The 25,060-nt window shown below is 41.9% G+C and overlaps 8 protein-coding genes and 2 pseudogenes across 9 annotated transcripts; 5 read left to right on the plus strand and 5 right to left on the minus strand.

Annotated features, from left to right (window-relative positions):
• Positions 1 to 63: 63 nt before the first annotated feature.
• LOC6536791 (probable mitochondrial import inner membrane translocase subunit Tim17 3) lies at positions 64 to 1,026 on the minus strand. The gene has a single exon (XM_002097325.3). It carries the CDS (start codon positions 883 to 885, stop codon positions 217 to 219), a length of 669 nt encoding a protein of 222 aa, XP_002097361.1. The 5' UTR covers positions 886 to 1,026; the 3' UTR covers positions 64 to 216.
• A 59-nt stretch (positions 1,027 to 1,085) lies between these two features.
• LOC6536792 (glutathione S-transferase 1-1) lies at positions 1,086 to 2,162 on the minus strand. Its single transcript, XM_002097326.4, has 2 exons — positions 2,065 to 2,162; positions 1,086 to 1,911 (listed from the first exon to the last, which is right to left on the minus strand). The coding sequence occupies exon 2, from the start codon at positions 1,890 to 1,892 to the stop codon at positions 1,260 to 1,262; it is 633 nt and encodes a 210-aa protein (XP_002097362.1). The 5' UTR covers positions 1,893 to 1,911; positions 2,065 to 2,162; the 3' UTR covers positions 1,086 to 1,259.
• Positions 2,163 to 2,551: 389 nt separating this feature from the next.
• On the minus strand, positions 2,552 to 3,892 carry LOC6536793 (glutathione S-transferase 1-1). 2 transcript variants are annotated; one of them, XM_002097327.4, is made up of 2 exons: positions 3,763 to 3,892; positions 2,552 to 3,295 (listed from the first exon to the last, which is right to left on the minus strand). In XM_002097327.4, the coding sequence occupies exon 2, from the start codon at positions 3,279 to 3,281 to the stop codon at positions 2,625 to 2,627; it is 657 nt and encodes a 218-aa protein (XP_002097363.1). In that variant the 5' UTR covers positions 3,282 to 3,295; positions 3,763 to 3,892; the 3' UTR covers positions 2,552 to 2,624. The 2 variants fall into 2 exon arrangements, with proteins under 2 accessions (XP_002097363.1, XP_039231242.1); XM_039375308.2 differs by having other exon boundaries at positions 3,752 to 3,848.
• A 144-nt stretch (positions 3,893 to 4,036) lies between these two features.
• On the minus strand, positions 4,037 to 5,596 carry LOC6536794 (glutathione S-transferase 1-1-like). Its single transcript, XM_002097328.3, has 2 exons — positions 5,451 to 5,596; positions 4,037 to 4,804 (listed from the first exon to the last, which is right to left on the minus strand). The coding sequence occupies exon 2, from the start codon at positions 4,798 to 4,800 to the stop codon at positions 4,171 to 4,173; it is 630 nt and encodes a 209-aa protein (XP_002097364.1). The 5' UTR covers positions 4,801 to 4,804; positions 5,451 to 5,596; the 3' UTR covers positions 4,037 to 4,170.
• Positions 5,597 to 7,804: 2,208 nt separating this feature from the next.
• Positions 7,805 to 10,313, plus strand: LOC6536795 (annotated as a pseudogene).
• A 269-nt stretch (positions 10,314 to 10,582) lies between these two features.
• On the plus strand, positions 10,583 to 12,515 carry LOC6536798 (annotated as a pseudogene).
• A 5,083-nt stretch (positions 12,516 to 17,598) lies between these two features.
• On the plus strand, positions 17,599 to 20,165 carry LOC6536800 (glutathione S-transferase D6). The gene is made up of 3 exons (XM_002097334.4): positions 17,599 to 17,616; positions 17,791 to 18,444; positions 19,372 to 20,165. The coding sequence occupies exons 2-3, from the start codon at positions 17,814 to 17,816 to the stop codon at positions 20,031 to 20,033; spliced, it is 1,293 nt and encodes a 430-aa protein (XP_002097370.2). The 5' UTR covers positions 17,599 to 17,616; positions 17,791 to 17,813; the 3' UTR covers positions 20,034 to 20,165.
• Positions 20,166 to 20,660: 495 nt separating this feature from the next.
• Positions 20,661 to 21,420, plus strand: LOC6536801 (glutathione S-transferase D7). The gene has a single exon (XM_002097335.4). It carries the CDS (start codon positions 20,706 to 20,708, stop codon positions 21,378 to 21,380), a length of 675 nt encoding a protein of 224 aa, XP_002097371.1. The 5' UTR covers positions 20,661 to 20,705; the 3' UTR covers positions 21,381 to 21,420.
• Positions 21,421 to 22,166: 746 nt separating this feature from the next.
• LOC6536802 (glutathione S-transferase 1-1) lies at positions 22,167 to 23,035 on the plus strand. The gene has a single exon (XM_002097336.4). The coding sequence runs from the start codon at positions 22,214 to 22,216 to the stop codon at positions 22,850 to 22,852; it is 639 nt and encodes a 212-aa protein (XP_002097372.1). The 5' UTR covers positions 22,167 to 22,213; the 3' UTR covers positions 22,853 to 23,035.
• Positions 23,036 to 23,915: 880 nt separating this feature from the next.
• Positions 23,916 to 24,979, minus strand: LOC6536803. The gene is made up of 2 exons (XM_002097337.4): positions 24,710 to 24,979; positions 23,916 to 24,614 (listed from the first exon to the last, which is right to left on the minus strand). The coding sequence occupies exons 1-2, from the start codon at positions 24,947 to 24,949 to the stop codon at positions 23,994 to 23,996; spliced, it is 861 nt and encodes a 286-aa protein (XP_002097373.1). The 5' UTR covers positions 24,950 to 24,979; the 3' UTR covers positions 23,916 to 23,993.
• Positions 24,980 to 25,060: the final 81 nt, after the last annotated feature.

The following is a 25,060-nucleotide window of genomic DNA, read 5'->3' on the forward strand; positions in this document are numbered from 1 at the left end:
TTTGTATGCAACTAGGTATAGCGTTACGAACTCCAAATGCGGACGCCAAGAAGTATGCTATGATTTTGATAGTCGACACTAAACTTTAGCATCTTTTACGTTTTATAGATTACGATCAATAAGTGAACAGTGAAAATAAGCACATGCGCATAATTTGGATGAGTGACCGATGAGAACGAAAGATGGAATGAATAATAAACTCCTTTCTGGGCAACATTAGAACATCTGGGATAGTTTCACCAGATCCAAAAGGGAATAAAATGGCTTCTGTTTGCTCTCCCGCTCGTGACTCTTAACCGGAATGTCCTTGAGTAAAATCGGTTCCCTGTTCGCTCGACATTTGTCCAGCACCCGTTCAAACTCGGCCAGTGCGAAGTCTTGAGAGGAAGCGGCTCTCTTCGGATCGATAGTCTCCATTAGGACCTCCCACTGGGCCCGCTGCGGTTTGATGGTTATCCCTAGGCCTTTATCAGCTGCATTGATGGTGGCCACTGCTGCACCTGCTCCTTCAATCATGGCCAGGACCAGGCAGCCCACAAGAGCACTGTTGGCCATGGCCCGAAAGCCATTACGAGCGGCCAATATCCCACCAGTGGCCGCTCCACTGAGAATCGAGTTCCATGCATCCTCCCTCTGGCGATAGTGGACCAGGACGCAATCCACTGTGCTGAAAGTGGCTCCCCAAACGGCAAAGCTGCCGGCAATGGAGGGCGTTCTCATCTTCACCGAATCAATGCCACCGTAAAGGCTGCGCTGCAATCCGGACGGAGCGTTACGGAAACCCTTGAGAAACTCGAACAGCGATCCTCCTATGGTGCCCATCATGAAGGCACATCCGCAATCCTCCACAATCCTAATGGGACACGGCTGGCGATTGTACTCCATGACCACGTTTGATAGTACCACTACCTATATCCAAACCGTAGAGTATACTAATATTCTTCAAGTGGCTTCAAATCAAAAACTTGTGTTTGGGAAATAGACTTTTGAGTATACATAATACGAAGTGTTTGTGCCGGTGACGTTTGCGTCCTATCTAGATTTTTAAAACTTTCTGATCTTAATTTAGCATTTAAAACCACTGATAAAGCTATACATGTTTATTATGTTATAATCCAACTCAGTTTTAGTAAAGTAAAAATGTCCTTAAAAATCATTCAAAAATATGTGTTTATCTCTAAATAAACCCACTTTAATAAATGCGTTATCAGCATTTCAGGCTTAGAAGCAGCTAACGCAATGTTAGAAGACTTGTATATTCAGTTATCAAAGTACTTGCGGAACTCCTGGCAACCAGCCCAGTTTTCTTCCCAACCCGCTGTCAGTTTCTTGGTCTGCTCGTACCAACGTGCCACATTGGCATACCGCTTGAAGTCAAAGCCTGCCACCTCAAAAGTGGAAACGGTGGCCAGGAAGGCAATATCGGCCAAGCTGTAATCCTCTCCGGCGCTGTAGGTCTGCCCCTCCAGGAAAGTATCGAGGAACTCGAAGGCCACCTCGATCTTCTTATAGTTCTCCTCGTTGGCAGGCTTCTTTAGAAAAATCTGCGGATAGTAGTACTCGGAGAAGCTCTTGTACAGCGTGCCCATATCGAAGTACAAGCGCTGATTGATCAAAGCCTGCCTTTGCACATCCTTGGGGAAGAGCTTGTCGTCCTTGCCGTACTTCTCCACCAGATAAACCATAATGGCCCGCGACTCCCACAGCGCAAATCCGTTATCATGCAGCGTGGGGATCGTGTGCTGCGGATTGATCTTCAGATATTCCGGCTTGAATTGCTCCCCAGCTCGGGTGTTGATAATGGTCTTCTTATCGAACTCCACACCCAGTGCCTTGGCTGTCATCAGAACAGAGCGGCAGGGAGCAGATCCGGGTCTGTAGTATAAATCCATTTTACGCTTGGTGGGATCTCTGCAAAAAAAGGCAATTCATCAAGATCAAATGGTGTCACAGTTGATAAATATGAAAACGAACAGCTAATCACTGTCTCATTGATGGCACTCAGTGAACTTGGTTACGCAACCTCTATACTAAATTCACCAAAAATAACAAAAGTATACCTACAGGGTAATCAAAAATACTTGACTGCTCTGTTGGAGTCGAAGCGCAACAAGCTACTGAAAAATGCTCTGCGGTTTAGCCGTGTTTTATACGCCCAACCAAAAAAACAGTAGATAACCACTTATACTCTCAAAATGTTCTGTGGGCTGATTGATCAATTAAGTACAGGTGATAATTGACCACAATACGAAATACGGCACGTAAGAGAAACTTCTGGAAGAGAGCTCCAGCAGTATAAGGCCAACAGGTAAAAGGAATCTCATTCGTACATTTTCCCGATAAACTAAACTTTACGTAAATCATAAATAAGTACAGGTGTTTGGCTAAAATTACATTTGACTTTAATTGCTTTGGCTATCAGCAAAATCACGGCAGCTGGCATTTCAGCAAACCGACACGTAGCATTATCTTATCGGTATCAGAATGTTTGAGGTGTCGTAGCCAAGCGAATTTTACAATCCATCGCAATCCAAAAGACAACAGCTCTTTATTCATTATACTCAAAGTCACTCACTCTTTATTCAAACAGACCGATACAGATTAGATTATTTATTACAGCCCAGTCATTGTTTGTTCAAAATCGCACCCAGATACAATTTCTTGTAGTACTCGCAGCCCTCCCAGTTCTCCTCCCAGCCGGGTATCACTTTCTTGGCGTTCTCGTACCACCTGACCACTTCCGGATATTTTCCAAAATCATATTCCGATATTTCAAACGTGGAAACGGTGGCCAGGAGGGCGAAGTCGGCCAGAGTTAACTTGTTGAGGGCGGCGTACTCCTGGCCCTTCAGCAGAGTATTGAACATATCGAAGGCAGCATCGATCCTTTTGATGTTCTCGGGATCAGCCGGCTTCTTCACATCCTCGAACAACTGGGGATAGTAGTAGTACACGTAGCTCTGATACAGAGTGCTCAGGTCGAAGAACAAGCGCTGGTTGACGACAGCCCTCTCCTGGGGATCCTTGGGATACAGGGAGCCATCCTTGTCGTACTTCTCGCCCAGATAAATCAGTATAGCCCTCGACTCCCAGAGGGCGAACCCATCGTCCACCAGCGTGGGAATCGTATGCTGAGGATTGATCTTCACGAACTCCGGCTTCAGATGGTCGCCGGCATCCAGATCGACCTGCTTCTTGTTCAGCTCCAGTCCCAGGGCACGGGCCGTCATCAGAATCGAGCGGCAAGGTGCCGAGTAGAGCATGTAGTAGAAGTCCAACATGTTTATTTGCTGAGCTGAAATCGTACTGAATTAGTTTACGGAAAATAGGATCTTTTATACTGCTGTTCCCGTCAACGAATGATAGATTCAACTTGTCTCATTTTTCTTCCAAATGAAAGTGTACCCTGTTTTTTGAGATTGTTTGTATTATTGTATCAAATTATCGAAGATATCGCGAAATATCGCCTTTCTAAAAAGTATATTGCAGATCGCATTTTGTTTTCAATAATAAAGTTTATTATTCATGGCTGCAAAACCCTGAAATAGTGCTCAAGAAAATTAATATTTCTCGATATCTCCGTCTTTTTAAATAAATAATTTAACTCCGGTAGTTTTCCACTCTGTTTTCTATCTTTGAATAGCTTTTTTGAGAATGGGAAATTAGATCTACGATTCTTACGAAAAATTTTAAATGCAAAACATAGTTCCTGATCTGGCTCACTAATGAATACTGGTATTTTTCCTTCCACCTTTTTCTTACTGATTTCCAAGCTTTTTTATGTGAGGCCTCCAGCTGCGTCCCTTCACCGAATCAAACTGACAAACGTAGCGAAAATATTCGAGCTTTATATTCTTATTTTGTTTGTCTCTCATTTCAGAGAGATTCATTTTAGCGAACTCTTTTCAAATCACCCCTTGCATCGAAAGAGAGAACGACTGGCAGCATGAGCCCACTTATTCAATTGTCTCCATCCACAATATCCACCAACCATATATACACAGCAGAATAAATAAACACCCATTTAAAAAACACATTTGTATTTTGTGCATTCAAAAGAACGAACACTTATTTATTGTCTTTGGAGACAGGCGAATTTGGAATTGTTGTTTGTGAACGTGAATATAAATACTACATCATATGTACGGGTAAAAAACGTGAATATCAGGCTTATTCGAAGTACTTCTTGAACTCCAGGCATCCGGCCCAGTTCTCCTCCCATCCGGGAGTCACCTTCTTGGCGTTCTCGTACCACTTGTTCACATTGGCGTACTTGCTGATCTCGAATCCGGCCACCTCGAAAGTGGAGACGGAGGCCACCAGGGCAATATCAGCCACGGTGAGGGAGTCACCGGCTGCGTAGTCCTGTCCCTCCAGGAAGGTGTTCAGGAACTCGAAGGCGGCCTCGATCTTCTTGAAGGCCTCGGGATCGGCGGGCGCCTTGGCGAACACCTGTGGGTAGTAGTAGTTGGCGAAGCTCTGGTACAGTGTTCCCATGTCAAAGTACAGGCGCTGGTTGATCACGGCGCGCTTCTTGGGGCACTTGGGGTACAGGGAGTCGGTCTTGCCGTACTTCTCCACCAGGTACACCTGGATGGCACGGGACTCCCACAGCGCGAATCCGTTGTCCACCAGCGTGGGAATGGTGTGCTGGGGGTTGATCTTCAAGAACTCCGGCTTCAGGTGCTCACCGGCCTGCAGGTTGAGCAGCTTCTTGTTCAGCTCGACGCCCACGGCCTTGGCGGTCATGATCACGGAGCGGCAGGGGGAGGAGCCGGGCAGGTAGTAGAAGTCAGCCATTTTACTGGAGGAGGAGAAGTTGCCAAACTGGAGGTTAGTTAAATGCTCACAATTTGTATCCAACTTATTAACAAATATTTATGAAGATACATTGTTATCTCCCTGATTCAAGCCCTAAGGTTATTTAAAAGCTTAAAGCATTCATTTGCATTTCTGAATTTTGGCTTAAATGGAAGAATCAAGTTGAAAAGAAACTTGGAACAATTGCGAGTCCGCCATATTTGATTGGAGTGAACAAATCTCCGACTTCTTTTCACATTTAGGCATGAGCACCAAATTTTTTCAAGCATATCCACAAGCAATCGCGTCGCATTCATATTTAAATCAACATTCTCTCTCGCTTTAAGACCCAAATTGTTTCTACACTATTATTCACATTATCCATATGGCGTGCAAAAGTCTAGATGCTAGAAAGATATGCCGCAATTAGACGCGCTCTATAATTACGAGTTCAGACAAAAGCGGACTTTAATTGGGCCGTCATTACAGAAGTTCACTTGGCCATGATGTCATATCTGGGCTATAATGCGTTCGACTCTTTGGTGATTTTCCATGCTGCTCCTTGCCGACAATATTCCTTTTATTTTAGCCCAAACACAGGCACACAATCACAATACACAATACATATATATATTTTGGTATAGACTTACAGTTTTATTTCTGTGGAGAATCTCGCGATGTACACTGTACCAAATGAGAAGTAGCACTGAACGGAATTCGAAGAGCGAGCCCACTTTTATAGGGGTCGGCTGCGGTCGCCACAGAGCCGGCAAACATGAGTTGTTGCTTGAAGCGCGCCGAGGGATAGATAGAGAGAGAGGTAGCAGCTAGTTAATTTCGTGCTGGGGTTTTTGTCTTTTATTTTTTACTGACTTGCCTCTACACATACCCACTAATGGCGGGCAAAAATGTGACGTTAGCAGAGTGATTAATACACTGCTGTGTGGCCATGGGTGTGTGGAGCCGTGTGCCAGTGTGTGAGTGCTTTCGAGGAGGTTGCATACCACCCGTTCTCCATCCAGCACCTCCATCCCCCCTGAAGAAAGCTGAAACTTTCTAATGATCCTCCATTGGAACGAAGTCTTTTCCCGCTTAAGAACACAATTTTGCTGAATTTTTTGTAAAGAATTTTTGAAAAAAGTATTTAATTACGTTTTTATCAAACAGATAACAACCTAGATACAATCTTGCAAAGTGGGCATTACTTAATCTAACGATCCTAGGGTATTAACACCTCGACTTGCTAAGTTGGCACACCCATTTGGTGCACTCAATTTGCTTGAAACACATTTTTGCATTTCTAATGAACATCTGTGCGCCTGAAAATAAATTCTTCTTATGAAATGCAAAAAGTAAGTAAATAAGCAAGCAGAAAGCAGATAACAATTCAAGCCGGCCGGCAAACATTGATATCAGGCAAACATATAGCAACAGTTGTCGAGCATTTCCAACTGAAACACACAAACAAATCGCGATAGGCTCATACAGTACAAATAAGACCACAAATATATATACCCCGAATTATTCAATATATTTTGACCCATATTAATAATGTTATTGGGTAAAACCAGGTTCTGGTAGATAGTAGTAGGCACTGAGTAAATTATGGGTCAAAGGAACATGCAAATGTGTAATTATTGGTAGACATTTTCAATGTATTTATCTTGATGGACTGAGTCCATATATCGATCGAATTTCATGTTTTGTGTTTAGACGGCCTTGGGTAGTAAGCAATAATGGCTGTGGTGACCATATTACATGAGTAGGAATACTACACTTTCATTTCTTGGAAGTATTTAATGCCATCGAAGCCGAGCACTCGAATATTCCTGCCACAATTCGCTGGGGGTGTATATTTTGTCCCAAAAAAACAAAACAATTCCATTTTATCAGTTTCACAAGTCACAATACCAACTATCAGCATGACCGCGCGAAAAAATTCAATAACAAGTAGGAAAAAATGGAAAGAGCATTTTCGTGGGCGACAGGCGACACGTCAAACAAATTGCGCTCTTAACGTCGAGAACAATCCACGAAACGCTTGTGAAATCAGAAAGCCCCAAGCCCCAAGTCCCAAAACCCCATGTTTCAAGTCTCCAAGAGTTACTCATTTGAACATAATGCCGAAATCCATCTGAATCATGGGAAACACGAAATCGTAAACATAATACGAGTAAGTTCGCCAATAACTGGTTGGGTTAATTCACAAAAAAGCCGGCCCAAAATGTAGCGTAAAAAGTAGAGAAAGGTCACTGTGTTTGCCACTACAGATCAAGAGAACCAGTTGGACGGCATTGGCCAAGTGTGCGTCACAGGCAACAAACAGAAAATAAGGTGTGAAATTCAAACTATTCGAAGAGCAAAGTTAAAGAGATCCGAACCACAAAAGAGAAAGGATGGCGCGAAGAGCCCCAACGATCTCTTACCTCCACCTCATCGCGATCATCTTATTCTTCTGCCGGTCTCCCATATAAACACATATAGTCGATACATATAAACTTTCTCGATTCCGTTTGTCGGCGACTCGCGTTTTGTGTACAGCTGCGTTGATCTTTTTTCACTGATCTCCGCTTCAGAATACATATTATATGCTGAAACTGAATACATTCGGTTATAGATGGTTATAAAAAATTTATTTATATTTTTAGGTCTCAGTCTTAAGCCTGTCTTTATTTAAAGCACTAAAGCACTAAACAAATTCTTAATCATTTGCGCATACGTGTCTCCTTGTCTTCGCTTTCATTATTCATTATCATTTCAATTAATCGATAGATAACGCAAAGCAACTGATGAGTCAACTTAGGTGTTATAAATTTAAAGGCCGGGTTATTCAAGGCCTCCTTTTTTAATTATTTGGCTGACAACAAAAAACGACCTCTTCAAACCCCAACCATATAGAGAACCTTTAATTTCAATGTATATTTTAATATAATATAATATGAAAGCTTCTCTTTTTCCTGAACAGCCCGAACGTAATAAGTTCGGGCAACTCCTCACATATAATCATAACTCTTTCCTCATGATAACAAGCCTATCCTTATCATTAACGTAAGCATTTAAAGCTGTTCCGAGTTTTGTTTTCCTAATGATAAAATAATTATACAAATTTGATTTAAAGAAAATTTTTCATTGCCTCTACGAGAAGAAACAAAAAAATGTATCTGTCTTGTTTTAAGCTGAGACATTTTAAAGCTAACACCAAAATTGCACCGAAAGCCAGAACCGCAACAGGGCAGATAATGTGCACACATAATATACAAAAAAACAACCAAACAAACAATGAGTTACTCATTTGCTATATAAGTACCTGCCATTTCTGACTGATTTCAGTTCTCGTTCTCCACTCCAAAAGGCCAACAACACCCAAAGCTGCTCCAACATGGATTTTTACTATATGCCAGGTAGCGGTGGATGCCGCACGGTCATCATGGTGGCCAAGGCCCTTGGTTTGGAGCTGAACAAGAAGCTACTAAACACCTTAGAGGGTGAACAGTTGAAGCCGGAGTTCCTGAAGCTCAATCCACAGCACACCATTCCCACGCTGGTGGACAATGGATTCTCCATCTGGGAGTCTCGTGCCATCGCCATTTACCTGGTGGAGAAATACGGCAAAGACGACTCCCTTTTCCCCAAGGATCCCAAGATGCAGGCTCTGGTCAACCAGCGTCTGTTCTTCGACTTGGGAACCCTGACCGATGCCTTCTCCAAGTACTACTACCCGCTCTTCCTAACTGGAAAGCTGGGATCCGAGGAAGACCTGAAGAGAATTGAAACCGCCTTCGGATTCCTGGACACGTTCCTGGAGGGCCAGGATTACGTGGCCGGAGACCAGCTCACCGTGGCCGATATTGCAATCTTGGCGAATGTCTCAACTTTCGAGGTCGTCGGGTTCAGCTTCAGCAAGTACTCCAATGTGGTCAGGTGGTACGCCAATGCCCAGAAGGTGACTCCCGGATGGGACGAGAACTTGGAGGGTCTGCAGTCGCTGAAGGCGTTCTTTGAGTCCCGCCTTGCCGCTGCAAAGTAAATGATACTCAGATCTTTTAAATGTAAATAAAAAAATTATAGTAAACAACTAATAAAAGACTTTTTACACTACATAACTTTTTATTGTCTTTCTGTTGTTTTCTAAACAAATGGAAGTTAAAAAGCTAGACTATAGTAAAAAACTAATAAAAGACTTCTTACGTTACAATTTATATCAAAATTTTTAATTTTCTTGAATTTTATTATTTTTATTCCCAATTTTACCGATATTCCAGAAGTTGTTAAAATTTCTCGTTCGCACTTCCACTACCTGAGTAATGGGTATCTGATATAGTTAGCTTTAAAATGGGCATTTTTTATGTGTTTCTTTATAACAAATTTAATTTCTAATTTATTTCATAATCTTTAAATGGTGCTTTGTTTCGCTGCCTACTCGCACGTTTTATGACTCATAGAACTTTAATTTTCTAAATCACTCCATTTCCCTTAAGATAACCATCTAATCATACAAACTAAAACAAGTTCGAGAAGAAGATTATACATTATGCACCTGAAAATTATCATTAGCACTTCCTTGGCAACCCCTATGAGTCATTATTAGTACATACATACATACCTTTGAACCAAAAAACCATGTTTAAAAAAGTTTATTCTAACCATGACTGGCATATATTTCCACGCAAGCATAAACAAATGGGTAGAGATAATTTGTCGAGCATTTTCCTATAAAAGAAATGTGTTTACCGGGAATTGTCAGTCGTAGTTCTCCACTCTGCAGGTTAACAACAATTTAGAGTTCTCCAAACATGGACTTTTACTACATGCCAGGCAGCGGAGGATGCCGCACGGTGGTCATGGTGGCCAAGGCCCTCGGTCTGGAGCTGAACAAGAAGCTACTGAACACCATGGAGGGTGAACAGTTGAAGCCGGAGTTCGTTAAGCTCAATCCCCAGCACACCATTCCCACTCTGGTGGACAATGGATTCTCCATCTGGGAGTCCCGTGCCATCGCCGTTTATCTGGTGGAGAAATACGGCAAGGACGACTCCCTCTTCCCCAAGGATCCAAAGAAGCAGGCTGTGGTCAATCAGCGTCTGTACTTCGACATGGGAACTCTGTACGAGAGCTTTGCCAAGTACTACTATCCCCTCTTCCGCACTGGAAAGCCCGGAACTGATGAGGACTTGAAGAAAATCGAGACCGCCTTTGGATTCCTCGACACCTTCCTGGAGGGCCAGGACTATGTTGCTGGCGACCAGCTTACCGTGGCGGACATTGCCATCCTGGCCACTGTCTCCACGTTCGAAGTCAGCGGCTTCGACTTCAGCAAGTACTCAAATGTCACCAGGTGGTACGACAATGCCAAGAAGGTGACTCCAGGATGGGACGAGAATTGGGAGGGGCTCATGGCGATGAAGGCGTTATTTGATGCCCGCAAATCGGCTGCAAAGTGATCGGTATCACGCCTATTTATTGCTTATTTATGAAACCGTTGAATTAAATAAAAGAAGTTAAGTGTTGTTAAATATTAATAGAAATATAATATGTATGGAGGGAACACAAATTTTGAAGACGCCTAAGCGAAACAATAACTAGAAGAGAATTATATAAGAGAATATACATATGTGTGGAAATGGTTCCCTGAATTCTATAATCTGATATTACAGAGAGCACAAACACGAGTAATATGAACATTTTGCACATACACATAGAAAAAAAATATATATACCAGTGGGGAGCTCTTTTCTCTGGAAAACACAAACATATGTGTGAGGAGCATAGCTTAATTGGCAGAAATTCGTGGGGGTCCCAAGCAGTAGGTTTCTTCCTCTCGAACGGGCAAGTCGAATTGATCGCACCTTCCGACATGGACCTATACTATCTGCCCTTGGTCGGCGCTTGCCGCTCCGTTCTGATGGTGGGCAAGGCCCTGGGCCTGGAATTTAACAAGAAGATAATCAATACCCTGGAAGGGGAGCAACTGAATCCGGATTTCATCAAGATCAACCCCCAGCACTCGATTCCCACGCTGGTTGACAATGGCTTTACCATTTGGGAGTCTCGTGCCATCCTGGTTTACCTGGTGGAAAAGTATGGAAAGGACGACTCCCTGTACCCCAAGGATATTCAGAAGCAGGCGGTGATCAATCAACGCCTTTACTTCGACATGGGCTTAATGTATCCCACCCTGGCCAACTACTATTACAAAGCATTTGCCAACGGTCAGTTAGGCAGTGAGGAGGACTACAAGAAGGTGCAGGACACCTTCGCTTTTCTGAACACATTCCTGGATGGCCAGGACTACGTGGCTGGAGACCAGTACACCGTGGCCGACATTGCCATTCTCGCCAATGTGTCCAATTTCGATGTTGTGGGATTCGACATCGGCAAATATCCTAATGTGGCCAGATGGTACGACCATGTCAAGAAGATTACCCCTGGATGGGAGGAAAACTGGGCGGGAGCACTGGAAGTAAAGCAGAAGATTGAGGAGAGAAAGAATGCCGCCAAATAATTAATTTATTATGATTTTATTATAAATATATATATTATAACCGTAGATAATGAATAAAGTAAAATCAGTTCTTGAAGAGTTATTTGTTGCTAAGACCCACATCACTCAACCGAATGGCAATGATTGCAGTATCAGAGCAAAGATAAGAGGTTATTAAACTTTTTTTTATTAAACTTATTTATAGAACGCCTGTTTTATGTTTTTTTATTTTAATTCGAACATTTCTGCGTATGATTAATAAAATACGATGACAAGTTGTTTTACCATCATATGGCAGAACCCATAATCGATCAAATCAGCGAGATATCAAATTTCAAAATTTCACTATATAAGAGAGAACCATTGCTGGTCGCAATCAGTTCTGCTCTTCTCTTCCAGCGAATAGCACACGGTTATCGCAGCAGCAACATGGATTTTTACTACTCACCTCGAAGCAGTGGCTCCCGCACCATTATCATGGTAGCAAAGGCTCTTGGAATCGAACTGAACAAAAAGCAGCTGCGTCTCACGGAAGGGGAGCACCTCAAACCCGAGTTCGTGAAGCTCAATCCCCAGCACACCATTCCCACGCTGGTGGACAACGGATTCACCATCTGGGAGTCCCGTGCCATCGCCGTCTATCTGGTGGAGAAATACGCCAAGGACGACTCCCTTTTCCCCAATGATCCCCAGAAACGTGCCCTGATCAACCAGCGATTGTACTTCGATATGGGAACCCTGCATGAGTCCTTCATGAAGTACTATTACCCCTTCATCCGTACTGGTCAGGTTGGAACTGCTGAGAATTACAAGAAGATCGAAACTGCCTTTGAATTCCTGGACAATTTCCTTGAGGGCCAGGACTACGTGGCTGGTGGCCAGCTCACTGTTGCCGACATCGCCATCCTCTCCAGCGTTTCCACTTTCGAAGTGGTGGAGTTTGACATCAACAAGTATTCGAATGTGGCCCGGTGGTACGCCAATGCCAAGAAGGTTACTCCCGGATGGGACGAAAACTGGGCGGGTCTGCTACAAATGAAAACAATGTACGAGGCACAAAAATCCTCATCAAAGTAAAATCAGTTGTAATAAACTTATTAAAAAAAAAAAAAAACATTTGTATTTGTTTATGTTTATACTATAAACAGTTTAATAGCATATATTTGACGAACTGTACATTATCAAAAACACAATCAAACTATAATCAGACTAATAATCACAAACAAATGATAAATTTAGCAACAGAGTTTTCTGACAATCTGTTTCAGGTATTATTCGTCCTCCTAGCGAACAATACGTCAATGTTACGGATTTATATTATTCGGTTGTGGTAAATTTGGACACCTAAAATAAGTCTAACCAGAAACCCTCTTTAAAAATATATTTATACCCGTTACTCGTAGGGTAAAAGGGTATACTAGATTCTTTAAAAAGTATGTAACAGGCAGAAGGAAGCGTTTCCGACCATATAAAGTATATATATTCTTGATCGGGATCAATAGCCGAGTTGATCTGGCCATGTCCGTCCGTCTGTCCGTCCGTATGAACGTCGAGATCTCAGGAACTACAAAAGCTAGAAAGTTGAGATTAAGCATACAGACTCCAGAGACATAGAAGCAGCGCAAGTTTGTCGATTCATGTTGCCACGCCCACTCTAACGCCCACAAACCGCCCAAAACTGCCACGCCCACACTTTTGAAAAATGTTTTGATCTTTTTTCAGTTTTGTATTGGTCTTGTAAATTTCTATCGATTTGGAAAAAAACTTTTTGCCACGCCCACTCTAACGCCCTCAAACCGCCCAAAGCTGCCACGCCCACACTTTTGAAAAATGTTTTGATATTTTTTCATTTTTGTATTAGTCTTGTAAATTTCTATCAATATGCCAAAAAACTTTTTTTCACGTCCACTCTAACGCCCACAAACCGCAAAAAACTGTCAGTATTGAAGACTGTCCTTCGCACTTCCACTAGCTGAGTAACGGGTATCAGATAGTCGGGGAACTCGACTATAGCGTTCTCTTTTGTTATACCCGTTACTCGTAGAGTAAAAGGGTATACTAGATTCGTTGAAAAGTATGTAACAGGCAGAAGGAAGCGTTTCCGACCATATAAAGTATATATATTCTTGATCAGGATCTATAGCCAAGTCGATCTGGCCATGTCCGTCTGTCCGTCCGTCTGTCCGTCTGTCCGTCCGTCCGTCTGTCCGTCTGTCCGTCTGTCTGTCCGTATGAACGTCGAGATCTCAGGAACTACAAAAGCTAGAAAGTTGAGATTAAGCATACAGACTCCCAAGACATAGAAGCAGCGCAAGTTTGTCGATTCATGTTGCCACGCCCACTCTAACGCCCACAAACCGCCCAAAACTGCCACGCCCACACTTTTGAAAAATGTTGTAATATTTTTTAATTTTTGTATTGGTCTTCTAAATTTCTATCGATTTGCAAAAAAAACTTTTTGCCACGCCCACTCTAACGCCCACAAACCGCCCAAAACTGCCACGCTCACACTTTTAAAAAATGTTTTGATATATTTTCATTTTTATATTGGTCTTTTAAATTTCTATCGATTTGCCAAAAAACTTTTTGCCACGCCCACTCTAACGCCCTCAAACCGCCCAAAGCTGCTACGCCCACACTTTTGAAAAATGTTTTTAATTTTTTCATTTTTATATTGGTCTTGTAAATTGCTATCGATTTGCCAAAAAACTTTTTGGCACGCCCACTCTAACGCCCACAAACCGCCAAAAACTGTGTTTAAGACTCTCCTTCTCCCTTCCACTAGCTGAGTAACTGGTATCAGATAGTCGGGGAACTCGACTATAGCGTTCTCTCTTGTTTTAGCTTCGTTATGCGAATAGCGTAGCACCATTTCAGGAGGAATAGCGTACCAGAGCGTCCATCTGACTCGAAACTATTAATTTTTGTTTCATGTGACCATATAACCTGAAAAACCAAATTTCGAGTCAGATGGATGCTTTTGGTATTTGCCTAGAGATCCCACAGTCCAGTCACCAAGTAACGTGAAGCAAACAGTGAAGCACGGTGGCGGATCAATAATGGTTTGGGGCTGTATATACAAAAACGGAGTTGGTCCCCTGGTCTTAATTGAAGGAATAATGCGGAAGGAACAGTATTTAAAAATTTTACAACAAAATCTTCCATAAGTAATTCAAAATATGCGTATTGTTGCTGAAAAATGCATATTTCAGCAAGACAATAATCCCAAACACATTTCGATTTCGGTAAAAAATTGGATGTAAAAGTAAAATTTTCAGTCGCTGAAGTGGCCACCGCATTCTCCTGTTGTGAATCCCAAAAAAAATGGGTGAAGCCATGTAGAATCCCAATTGGCAAAATATGCAGTCCCTCCAAGTGGAATGATGGAGCTGTGTGGAAGAACAAAGGACGTCTGGTACTCTATTCCTCCTGAAATGGTGCTACGCTATAAATGAAGACATTATTGATGAGCTAAATTCGGTCAGAGATTGCTTACTTACATTGAGCAGCAAATATCAAGAAAAAGACTCAGGCTGGGCTATTAAAAATTTTAATTATTTTGAAACTACTATAATAAAACTGGAAAACATTCCTGCCTACATTAAAGCGCCTAAAAAATAAGAGCCCGTAATGCGCTTATAAACGTGCAGAATGCCGACGTATTTTGTTTCAAGTGGTGTATACTAGCATTTATAGCTAATCAAAACCATGAAAATAGGACTTTTACAACCCCCCAGCAAAGGAAATATTCGAGAGAAAGGTGACAAAGCCTCAAAGCTATAACATTAATATTAATGATGAAACTATTGTGTATGGCGGAATGACTTTAGATTTTTCGGGAATTAAATTTCCAATCGAAACAAGAGAGAACGCTATAGTCGATTTCCCCGACTATCTGATACCCGTTACTCAGCTAGTGGAAGAGAGAAGGAGAGTCTTAAACGCAGTTTTTGGTGGTTTGTAGGCGTTATAGTGGGCGTGGCAGAAAGTTTTTTGGCAAATCGATAGAAATTTACAAGACCAATATAAAAATGACAAAATATCAAAACATTTTTCAAAAGTGTGGGCGTAGCAGCTTTGGGCGGTTTGAGGGCGTTAGAGTGGGCGTGGCAACATGAATCGACAAACTTGCGCTGCTTCTATGTCCCTGGAGTCTATATGCTTAATCTCAACTTTCTAGCTTTTGTAGTTCCTGAGATCTCGACGTTCATACGGACGGACAGACGGACGGACAGACGGACGGACAGACGGACATGGCCAGATCGACTCGGCTATTGATCCTGATCAAGAATATATATACTTTATATGTCGGAAACGCTTCCTTCTGCCTGTTACATACTTTTCAACGAATCTGGTATACCCTTTTACTCTACGAGTAACGGGTATAAAAATATGAGTTCGACATTTTGAGAAAAACAATGTCAACTTTATCATAAATATTTATGAAATTGATGAAGCAGGTGAAATAATTGTTGGTACCACGATTAAAACAAAAGAAAGAAAACGGAACCACATTAATATATTGGGAATAGATAATATTACCCAAAACATTATGCATTATGCGTATATAACAAATCTTTATACATTATGCTCTTCACAATTTTCTAAAGGAAAATCGGGAGGATATTTTTGTGAGAACCGTTTTCAGTGTTATTAGGTGAAAAGCACTACTCACAACAAACTGAAATGTGGAAAAGTGTCCTCATTTTATCTTGACCCTAATACGACAACATCGTTTAAAGGGTATCACAAAAAATTATCTCCTCCAGTGGTAATTTTTGCAGACTTTAAGGCTGTTCTTGAAAATTATAAAACATGCTTGAATTTTTCTGCTTCCTCGTCAACCACGCAAGTACAAAAGCATACGGCATGTGCAGTATCTTTTTATATTTCCCATAAAGATTATCCTAATCTTAACGAGCTGTGGACCTACGAAGGTAAATAGAACAACATTTAAAAAAAAATATATTTAACTTTCATATTTAAATTTTATAATTTTATAAGCGTTGATTGTATACAAACATTTTGTAAAACTCTTAATGAAAAAACTAAGTCTGTATTACAAATATTGGGTTAACTCCAAGAAACCGAGGGATGACTCATTTGATGAACAGCTTCAAAATGGAAATGGTTGCGCCTGTGAAAAAGAAATAAATGCGAGCGACCTGGAAAAATTTTTCGACCAATTTTCTGGAGAATACGTAGGTCCAATCCATAGGAATTGTAAGCCTAAGCTTAGTTTAATTTGTCTAAATATGATATCCATTTATTTGTTACTAAATTAGAGGGGGACTTAAGTCCCATAACTTGCAATAAAGAGCTCTATATAGCTCTTACGCAGACTATAAAAATCAATGCTACAAGCAGATATAAGATACATAGATTCAGTCCTATTTTTTTATACCCTTTACTCGTAGAGTAAAAGGGTATACTAGATTCGTTGAAAAGTATGTAACAGGCAGAAGGAAGCGTTTCCGACCATATAAAGTATATATATTCTTGATCAGGATCAGTAGCCGAGTCGATCTGGCCATGTCCGTCTGTCCGTCCGTCTGTCTGTCCGTATGAACGTCGAGATCTCAGGAACTACAAAAGCTAGAAAGTTGAGATTAAGTATACAGACTCCAGGGACATAGACGCAGCGCAAGATTGTCGATTCAGGTTGCCACGCCCACTCTAACGCCCACAAACCGCCCAAAACTGCCACGCCCACATTTTTGAAAAATGATTTAATATTTTTTCATTTTTGTATTGGTCTTTCTATTTCTAGACCAAATTTCAAATTTCTATCGATTTACCAAAAAACTTTTTGCCACGCCCACTCTAACGCCCACAAACCGCCAAAAACTGTCCTTCGCACTTACACTAGCTGAGTAACGGGTATCAGATAGTCGGGGAACTCGACTATAGCGTTCTCTCTTGTTTATATATGGGAATATCGTACTACTATTTACAAATTATTACTTCAATATGTTTTCCGCTGGACATTAGGTAACTGCCAGGAAACTTACAAATTAGATGAAAATAAAGAAGTTTTAAATCCTTTCTTAGGGGATCAGGATCATGAGTCAATTCTTGCGCCTACTCATCAAATATCCAATATGTGGCCAAGTGGTACTATATGCAATTATATCAGTTTAAAGAAACAACTGGAATAGTGCGTTAAAGTAGAAAAAAAGTATCGAGGAAGTCGACAGTATCCAAATATATAATAAATTTTATAATCGAAATATGGTTAAATAATACATAAAACACGTTCATGAAATATATAAGTGTAAAGCAGCAGCTCAGTTTTGTGACGATTGGGCACACTGAAGATAAGCGAAGAGAGACAGGTAATTTCACCACCACACCCAATTACCAATTAGTGTTGGGGCTTTAATAGCTGTAAAGAAGCGTCGAGCAAACAACTATAATCAAATGGGAGTTAGATGTGTTATCTCGCAATTGTTTTGATATAAAAAGGGAGGCCACCTATTATCCCAATCAGTTCTGTTCTTGCCTTCCAGCGAATAACACACAAATATACGAAATGGATTTCTATTACTCGCCCCGTGGAAGTGGATGCCGTACCGTGATCATGGTGGCCAAGGCCCTTGGTCTGGAGTTGAACAAGAAGCTAATGAACACCCTTGATGGTGACCAACTGAAGCCAGAGTTCGTGAAGCTCAATCCCCAGCACACCATTCCCACTCTGGTGGACAATGGATTCTCCATCTGGGAGTCCCGTGCCATCGCCGTTTATCTGGTGGAGAAATACGGCAAGGACGACTCCCTCTTCCCCAAGGATCCCAAGAAGCAGGCTCTGGTCAACCAACGCCTATACTTTGACATGGGTACTCTGTACGAGAGCTTTGCCAAATACTACTATCCTCTTTTCCACACTGGAAAGCCCGGAACTGATGAGGACTTTAAGAAGATCGAGAGTTCCTTCGAGTATCTGAATATCTTCCTGGAGGGCCAAGACTACGTGGCCGGTGATCACCTTACAGTGGCCGATATTGCCATCCTCTCCAGCGTTTCCACTTTCGACGCCTTTGATTTCGATCTTAGCAAGTACTCGAATGTGGCCAAGTGGTATGCCAATGCCAAGAAGGTGACTCCCGGATGGGACGAGAATTGGAATGGTGTGTTGGAACTGAAGGCAGTTTTTGACGCCCGTCAGGCGGCGGCGAAGCAATAAATATGTAAATAATGTTAATTATTTTTATATAATAAACGAATTTTAAAATATATACTACACGTTTTTCTACTTTTAATACATTTGAAAAATCAACCTTTTTTTTGTTTAAGCTTTGGTTCCGAAATTCCCTAATTATATATACCCTTTTATTTATTTATAAATCTGTAACGAACTGACTTATACCTTATTAAAGAACATATATTCTAGCATTTTTAAAAGTAAATGTTTACTTTTCGAATTTTATTTCTATCAATCGAAATTAAACTGGGAACAGTTTGTCCAGACTTAAACGGTTAAGGAACAAAAGTTAAAGTAGTCATGCGGACTGTGTGAGAAATAACGTGAAACAGATGAATTGAAATAAATAAATGGGAACAGAACATGAATGAAACCTTGTTCTTAAAGAAAGAAATCTTTTAAATTAAAAGATAAGATAGTTCGCTCCTCTGCTATTTTGACTGGGAACTATTTTTTTTTCACTGTAATTGACTAGCTGCAAACCTTAGTTCCTATGAAAAATTTTTGATTATTTTCAATTGAAGTCAATTTGACTTCATATTCCACCGTCTCATATTATCTAAGTTGATTATTATTAGTGTAATTGAATACTTCATGAAACGCCCATACCTACAAACGCAATTCTATGAAATTTTTGTTAAAAATGTGTTTATGTATTTGGAATTTACATTTCTTATAAAAATAATACAAATTGCAAACAATTTATTTTTACACAAGCAAACGAAATAGATTTCGTCTGTCGCCTATACACATATAAAAAAAATAAAAAGGAAAAGATAATTATAATCGGCAGGTAGATAGATTCAAAACAAGTTTGCTTTATAAGAGAGAATTTTGGCTACCGTCAAATTAGTTTGTTTTCGTTATTCCAGCAGGGTAAACGTATTCGCAACTCTTCTGAAGATGGATCTCTATAACATGTCTGGTTCCCCGAGCACCCGTGCTGTTATGATGACCGCCAAAGCTGTGGGAGTCGAGTTCAACTCGGTGCAAGTGAACACCTTTGTGGGGGAGCAGCTGAAACCATGGTTTGTGAAGATAAACCCTCAGCACACGATTCCCACACTGGTGGACAATGGATTCGTTATTTGGGAGACACGGGCCATTGTTGTCTACCTAGTGGAGCAGTACGGAAAGGACGACTCTCTGTATCCAAAGGATCCCCAGAAGCAGGCTCTGATCAACCAGCGGTTGTACTTCGATATGGGCACACTGTACGATGGCATTGCCAAGTACTTCTTCCCACTGCTCCGCACTGGCAAACCTGGAACTGAGGAGAATCTGGAGAAGCTGAACGCTGCCTTTGATCTTCTCAACACTTTCCTCGATGGCCAGGATTACGTGGCCGGCAATGAACTATCCGTGGCAGATATAGTTATACTGGCCACCGTTTCCACAACCGAAATGGTTGACTTCGATTTGAGGAAGTTCCCCAATGTCCACAGATGGTACAAGAACGCCCAAAAAGTTACTCCGGGATGGGACGAGAACTTGGAGAGAATTCTAAGCGCCAAGAAATTTTTGGCCGAAAACTTAATAGAAAAGTTATAAATATTATTAAGAAATAATGTATGTTTGTAATTGGTTAGGGCGCGGGGTGCTGGGTCTGTGGTGCGGGGTCCCGCAGCTGCTGCAAACGATCGCGGGAGAAAGTTGAATAAAGAATAGCGTAAAGAACTCGCAGTTCTTTGTTTAATAATAAAATATTGGTACATCATTGTGAACGACCATAATTATATCGCTACCAATAAATTATTATCATTTCAAAGTTTATTCAAATCAGTTGAGTGCACGTGGATAAGAAATTTCGAGGGTACAATAGATGTTTCTGGAAATAAACGGCACTGAATAATTTGATAGGAAATGGGCCTATGAATACAAATCATATCTTTTGATAAGTGAAAAATATTCAATTTATGTATCTACTAATGTCTTTGAATCTTTGTTGACATCTTCGCTGCTTAGCTGCGATTTATATATATTAATGATAAGCTTTTCTATAACTTGCTTGAAACTAGTGCCAAGCTCCCTTAGTCACAACTAATTATTGTTAGCCCAAGTAAGCGAAGTGCTCAAAAGTGAGTTCTAACAATGACAAACATGTTCATATAATCTTTGCCCATGCTGATAGTGTTTTGGTTTTTTTGCCATAAATACGAGGACCCGGACAGCGAGAAATCAGTCTACTTTTTCCACTTCTGAAGCTCGCACGTTATAGTCGCAATGTCAAGCCTGGATCTCTACAATTTCCCCATAGCCCCGGCCAGTCGCGCCATCCAGATGGTGGCCAAGGCTCTGGGTCTGGAGCTGAACTCCAAGCTGATCAACACGATGGAGGGTGACCAACTGAAGCCGGAGTTCGTGAAGATCAACCCGCAGCACACCATTCCCACACTGGTGGACAACGGATTCGCCATCTGGGAGTCCCGTGCCATCGCCGTCTATCTGGTGGAGAAGTATGGCAAACCCGACTCCCCACTCTACCCTAAGGATCCCCAGAAGCGGGCTCTGATCAACCAGAGGCTCTACTTCGACATGGGCACCCTCTACGAAGCCCTGACCAAATACTTCTTCCCTGTCTTCCGCACTGGCAAGCTGGGAGATCAGGAAGCTCTGGACAAGGTAAACTCTGCCTTCGGATTCCTTAACACCTTCCTGGAGGGCCAGGACTTCGTGGCCGGCAACCAACTGACCGTGGCTGACATCGTTATCCTGGCCACCATATCCACCGTACAAATGTTTGCGTTTGACCTCACCAAGTTCCCGAACGTGGAGAGGTGGTTTAACAATGCCCAGAAGGTTACTCCTGGATGGGAGCAAAACATTGAGACTCTGAAGCAGGCCAAGAAGTTCCTGGACGACATGAAGGCACAAAGGGAAAAAGAAGAGAAGGCTTAAAATGTTGTATATTATTAATAAAGCTTTGTGTAAATAACAATTTTGATGGCTTACTGATTTGGTGTGCAGAGTCCAAAGAAACGAGAATGTTTTCGAATATGGATAAAACTAAAAATTATTGCTTGATATACATGTTAAATTTGCAACTTCTGAAACTGCTATCATATGATGATAAGGCATTGGAAATTCCATTAAGTACACTTCTTATCTTCAAGTCAGTGAGTGGCGCACTTGTTTATTTCATAACAGCAAATGCTGTCACTGATAAGATTAATTCAATTTCTAATACATTATATTCAAGGACAGGGAAGCCGCCAGCCAACCTTTTAGTTAATGAGTAATACTTGACAAACCGTTCTTATCTTTATTGCAATATTATTTACATTTTGTGCGATCAGGCTAGCTTTCCGAATTCATCTATCATATTTCTATCTAAAACATTAATCAGCTTGACCCTTTAGCATTGACCTTTCTGTTTCACGGCCTTCTTTTCAGTCGCACAGCTATAATGACCTATCATCAATTTCTAATTACTGCAGTCAAAATAGTTGTCATTTTGAAGTAAATTCAAATTGAAAGCCGTAACTTTCGCCCGCATGTACCCCTAAAAGTATATATGTGTTCATTCCCTTTCATTCCCTGGCCATTAGCTAAGCACTCCATATTACCTCGGATCGTTATCACCGATAAAGCTGCTACTCGGGAAAGTCGCCCGACTCTGAATGACTATATATGGAAGTATTGATTTTTGCCGCCTTTTGTGATGGCTATAAAAGCCGTTGAACCTTCATAGCTGTGGTCAGTTGTGAACTAGAATCGTAGGACCTTTCATCATGGACTTTTACTACCATCCTTGCTCGGCTCCTTGCCGCTCCGTCATGATGACAGCCAAGGCCCTTGGAGTCGACCTGAATATGAAGCTATTAAAGGTCATGGACGGGGAGCATCTGAAGCCGGAGTTCGTGAAGCTTAATCCCCAGCACTGCATTCCAACCCTGGTGGACAATGGCTTCTCCATCTGGGAATCGCGTGCCATTTTGATCTACTTGGTGGAGAAGTACGGCGCGGATGACTCCCTGTACCCAAGCGATCCCGAGAAGAAGGCCGTGGTCAATCAGAGGCTCTACTTCGACATGGGAACCCTGTTCCAGAGTTTCATTGAAGCCATCTATCCACAGATAAGGAGCAAACAGCCTGCTGATCCAGAGGCCATGCAGAAAGTTGACACCGCCTTTGGGCACCTGGACACCTTCCTGGAGGACCAGGAATATGTGGCTGGCGACTGCCTCACCGTGGCTGACATTGCCCTGTTGGCCTCCGTTTCCACCTTCGAGGTAGTGGACTTCGATATAGCCCAGTACCCAAACGTGGCCAGGTGGTACGAGAATGCCAAGGAAGTCACTCCCGGTTGGGAGGAGAACTGGGACGGTGTCCAGCTAATCAAAAAATTTGTCCAGAAAGGGAATGAGTAATTTGATGTCATTAGTAGTGTCATTAGTAAATACCTAACAAACCTAATACCTCGGCAAATTATTGCCATACATGGCTATATTAAAACAAATAACAAGTAACGAAAACAAAAAAAATACATTGTTATGAGCACCGTGATAATAAATTATTAAAATGGAACCCTCTTGTTGAACAATCAAAAGAAATCAAAGCTTTTATTTGTTGAAAAGCTGCTCCATATATGGAGTTTTTATAAAACAAAACAAGGGAATTATTTGTTTACTCTCTTATCAGCAAGTATTTATTACTTTTGCTTTTCGGTTCGAAATGTTGATATCCATGGAATTGATCATTTTATTTAATTTTAATTTTCGGGTTTCTAGTATCGTCTAAATAAAATAATGGAAATTCAAGTAAAAGCCATATTTAGTATACTTATTATTCCCGAGCAATTGCATTTTGTTCGGATCACACTAATCAGCCCCTACTTATATTTAAAATTCCAGTCTCTGTCGTGGCTCATAAAAGTGAGATTGTGTTTCTGCAGCTCTGTAAATTCCGCGACAATTGCCAATTGCGATTTCAACACTGCAGTTGAATGCACGCGATGATTTCACTGGTGTACATATAAATCCACTTGGACCCCTTTTCCCCCCAAGGGGATCCACAAGTCACTTGGGCCGTTGACCGACCAACTATTAGAACAATCGCGAGTTCAGTTAGCTAACAAACGTGCTGCTTGTGGCATTGAGCGAGTACAAATTACATATGCAAGTGCACACATATTTCACATTGGTCAGTGTGCGCCATAAAATCAACCAGAGGGTTGCTTCAAAAGTTTCAAACTTACAACTGCTAATTCTCAATAGGCAATTTTAGCAGTCGTATGCTATTCCGCATCTTTTGTTACTATTTGCGAACTATTTAAAAATATATTATATATATATTATTTTGGAATTTTATCGACTCAAAAACATTGTTTGTAGTCTGTTTATATAAATTATCAGTTTTCTTATTAACAAATTTTCAACCAAGATTCTCAACACCTTTAAAGAACCCCATGTGACAGAAAAAAGTGAAATCGTGTTTTATAGCATTAAAAGTATATTTTGCATTCCACTTAATTTACGAGCCAGCACTAAACCTACACCCACTGCGCCATTCCTAGTTAGTCAACTCGGTCACCGCCTCCGAGGCCTCCACCAGCTTCTGCAGTTGCTTGTACTTCCGGATGGCGTTGCGCACGAATTCTGTTGCCCGACGCACCCGCTCCGGAGTCATCTCCTCGGCCAGCATGCGACCCACATCCTGAGCACCACCCGTGCGCAGGATATTCACAGCACGGGCGGGTATTTCACAGATCGGGGTGATCCTGCAGAGCGCACTGGTGATGGCACCGCCGAACAGGATGATGCCCACGGCGGACACAATCACGGCGGCGATGCGAAAGAGCGTGGACATCAGGATCGTGGGCAGAAGATTGGAGACAAATGTCATCAGCGGATTCGAGGAGCTGGGCTGTGCAGCGGGAGCCAGCACAGTGGTGCTGTCCGATTGTCCGGCTGAATTTGTGGGCATCAGGAATCCCTCGTAGCCCGTCTGCACCACAATGGGTCCAGGGTACGGGTAAATGCCAGCTGCTGCTCCCGCAACGGGAGCCGGGTAGGAGTAGGGAGCATAGGCACCATACTGAGTCAAGTACTGCTGAAAGGCCTCGGGAGTGAGGATTCCCCCAGCGTAAATGGCCGTGGGATCAATGCTGCTTCCACTGGCCACATTGTCAGGCTGTAAAGAAAGCATGAAAATAATAGTTAATTATTAAACTAAAGCTTAAACTATAAAAAAAAATATAGCACAATAAAAATGTATATATAACTTACCACCGCTGCTTCCGAATTTCCATCAGCCGGAGGAATAGTTTCATTGTTGGTTGTAGGCACCGCGTCTGTGGGGGCGACAACTGGTTCGCCACTTCCCTCGACCAGATTTTCCGACTCTTCGACGGTGTTGGGCGTGGCAGCGGGAGGAGCTGCATCCAGAGCGGGCACACACAGCGATCCGCGGACCATCAGCAGCAGGACGAATAGAACATGGGATCTCCAGTCTTTGAGGAACATCATCTTCGCTTGGGTGTGGAAAATCAACTGATCCTGGCCAAGGCACGATCGAATCTTTTATAGCCTCGCTTGGCTCGGCCATTTTAGTCCTTATTTTGCAATTAATGTTACAAT

The sequence above is a fragment of the Drosophila yakuba genome, chromosome 3R (genome assembly GCF_016746365.2).
Source record: "Drosophila yakuba strain Tai18E2 chromosome 3R, Prin_Dyak_Tai18E2_2.1, whole genome shotgun sequence".
Lineage (NCBI taxonomy): Eukaryota > Metazoa > Arthropoda > Insecta > Diptera > Drosophilidae > Drosophila > Drosophila yakuba.